The sequence below is a fragment of the Coptis chinensis genome, chromosome 9, assembly GCF_015680905.1.
Source record: "Coptis chinensis isolate HL-2020 chromosome 9, ASM1568090v1, whole genome shotgun sequence".
Taxonomy (NCBI): domain Eukaryota; kingdom Viridiplantae; phylum Streptophyta; class Magnoliopsida; order Ranunculales; family Ranunculaceae; genus Coptis; species Coptis chinensis.
Window position 1 is genome coordinate 11896081 of NC_141464.1, and position 1725 is coordinate 11897805.

The window sequence follows — 1725 nt, forward strand, 5'->3', positions numbered from 1 at the left end:
GTTGATTTCACAAATGTTAACAAACAATGCCTGGAGGACTATTATCCGATGCCTAGAATTGATGAACTGGTGGATAGAACAACTGGGTTCGAATTGTTGAGTTTCTGCGATGGTCATTCCAGTTATTTCCATATTATTATGTCATTATTAGATCAATTGAAGACAACATTTGTTGTTGAAGGGGGATCTTTACTATTTCATTAGAATGCTATTCGGGGTTGAAGAATGCAGGGGCAACGTATCAGTGATTGGTGGAAAAGATGTTCAAACATCTGATTAAGCATATTATGGAAGTATACATAGATGATATGGTCATTAATTCAAAAAAGGCGAGTAATCATGTTCAAGATTTAGATACGGTGTTTCGAATATTTCGACAATTCAATATGAAGCTTAACCCTGAAAAGTGTACTTTCGGGATAAGTTCAGGAAAATTTCTTGGATATATCGTCACAAAACGAGGAATTGATGTTAATCTAGATTAGATTCGAGCTATCCAACAGATGCCTTCGCCCAGTACAAGAAAGCAAATTCAAAAGCTTACAGGCAGAATTACAGCTCTCAATACCTTTATTCAAACTGTTAAAGAAGAATACAAAGTTTGTATGGGGTGAGGAATGCGAACTCGCAATCACCGAGTTAAAAAAGTATCTGCAAGAAGTACCAACTCTGATAAAACTAGAAGAAGGCGATATGTTATTCTTATACCTCGTTGTTTCGGATTTCTCTATCAGTTCAGTACTCGTCAAAGTGGAAGATGGAGCTGAGCGACCTGTGTATTTTCAGTCTAAAACAATGCTCGAAGCTGAAACTCGATACTCAATGTTAGAAAAATATGCGTTAGCTCTCCTATATTATACTCAACGGCTGAAGCCTTATTTTCAATCCCATTCAGTAGTGGTCATGACAAATCTTCCTTTGAAACAAACCTTAGCTAAGACAGCTAAGTCGGGGAGAATGGCGAAGTGGTCAGTTCTTATTGATGAGTTTGGGATTGAATATAGGAATAGAGTATCAGAGAAAAGCCAAGTTTTAGAGAATTTCTTAGCAGATTTTCCTGCAGAAAATGAAGATTGGAAGGCTAAAGAAGATAATCGTCTACTGTTACAAGAGCCTGATAATGCAATGGATGAGGATGATCCTTGGGTTGGCACAAATGGATGGAGGCTCTTTGTAGATGGATCATCAGGGCAAAAGGGATGTGGTATCGGCGCTATTCTGATAACTCCAGAAAACCAAAGACTCGAGTCAGCAGTTACTTTAGATTTTCATGCGTCGAACAATGAAGCGGAATATGAGGCTCTAATAACAGGTTTGGAGATGGCTAAATCATTAAACGTCAAAGACTTATTGGTCTTCAGTGATTCTCAGTTGGTGATAAGCCAGATCAATGGAAGATATTCTGTAAAATGCGATAACATGATAGATTATATGAATGTGGTGAGAGTAAAGCTCAAGGATTTCAGGAAGATTATTTTTCAGCATCTCGATAGGGGAGAAAACCAACATGCTGATGTATTGGCATATGTAGCTGCTATGCTCGAAAATGAGGAAGGTTATCTGTTGCATATCGGTGTTCAGCAAATTCCAAGTATTAGTATAAAACATATAGAGGTGATGGAAATACACACGTTGGGGGCATCATGGTTGAGCGATTATATGCTGTTTTTGTCAGAAGGAAAACTGCCAGCAGATAATAATAAGGCTAGAATGGTAAAAGGATGA

The 1725-nt window shown here is 37.9% G+C and overlaps 1 protein-coding gene across 1 annotated transcript; it reads left to right on the forward strand.

Annotated features, from left to right (window-relative positions):
* The first annotated feature begins 693 nt into the window (after positions 1 to 693).
* On the forward strand, positions 694 to 1725 carry LOC147474775 (uncharacterized). Its single transcript, XM_086585186.1, has one exon. The coding sequence runs from the start codon at positions 694 to 696 to the stop codon at positions 1723 to 1725; it is 1032 nt and encodes a 343-aa protein (XP_086441312.1).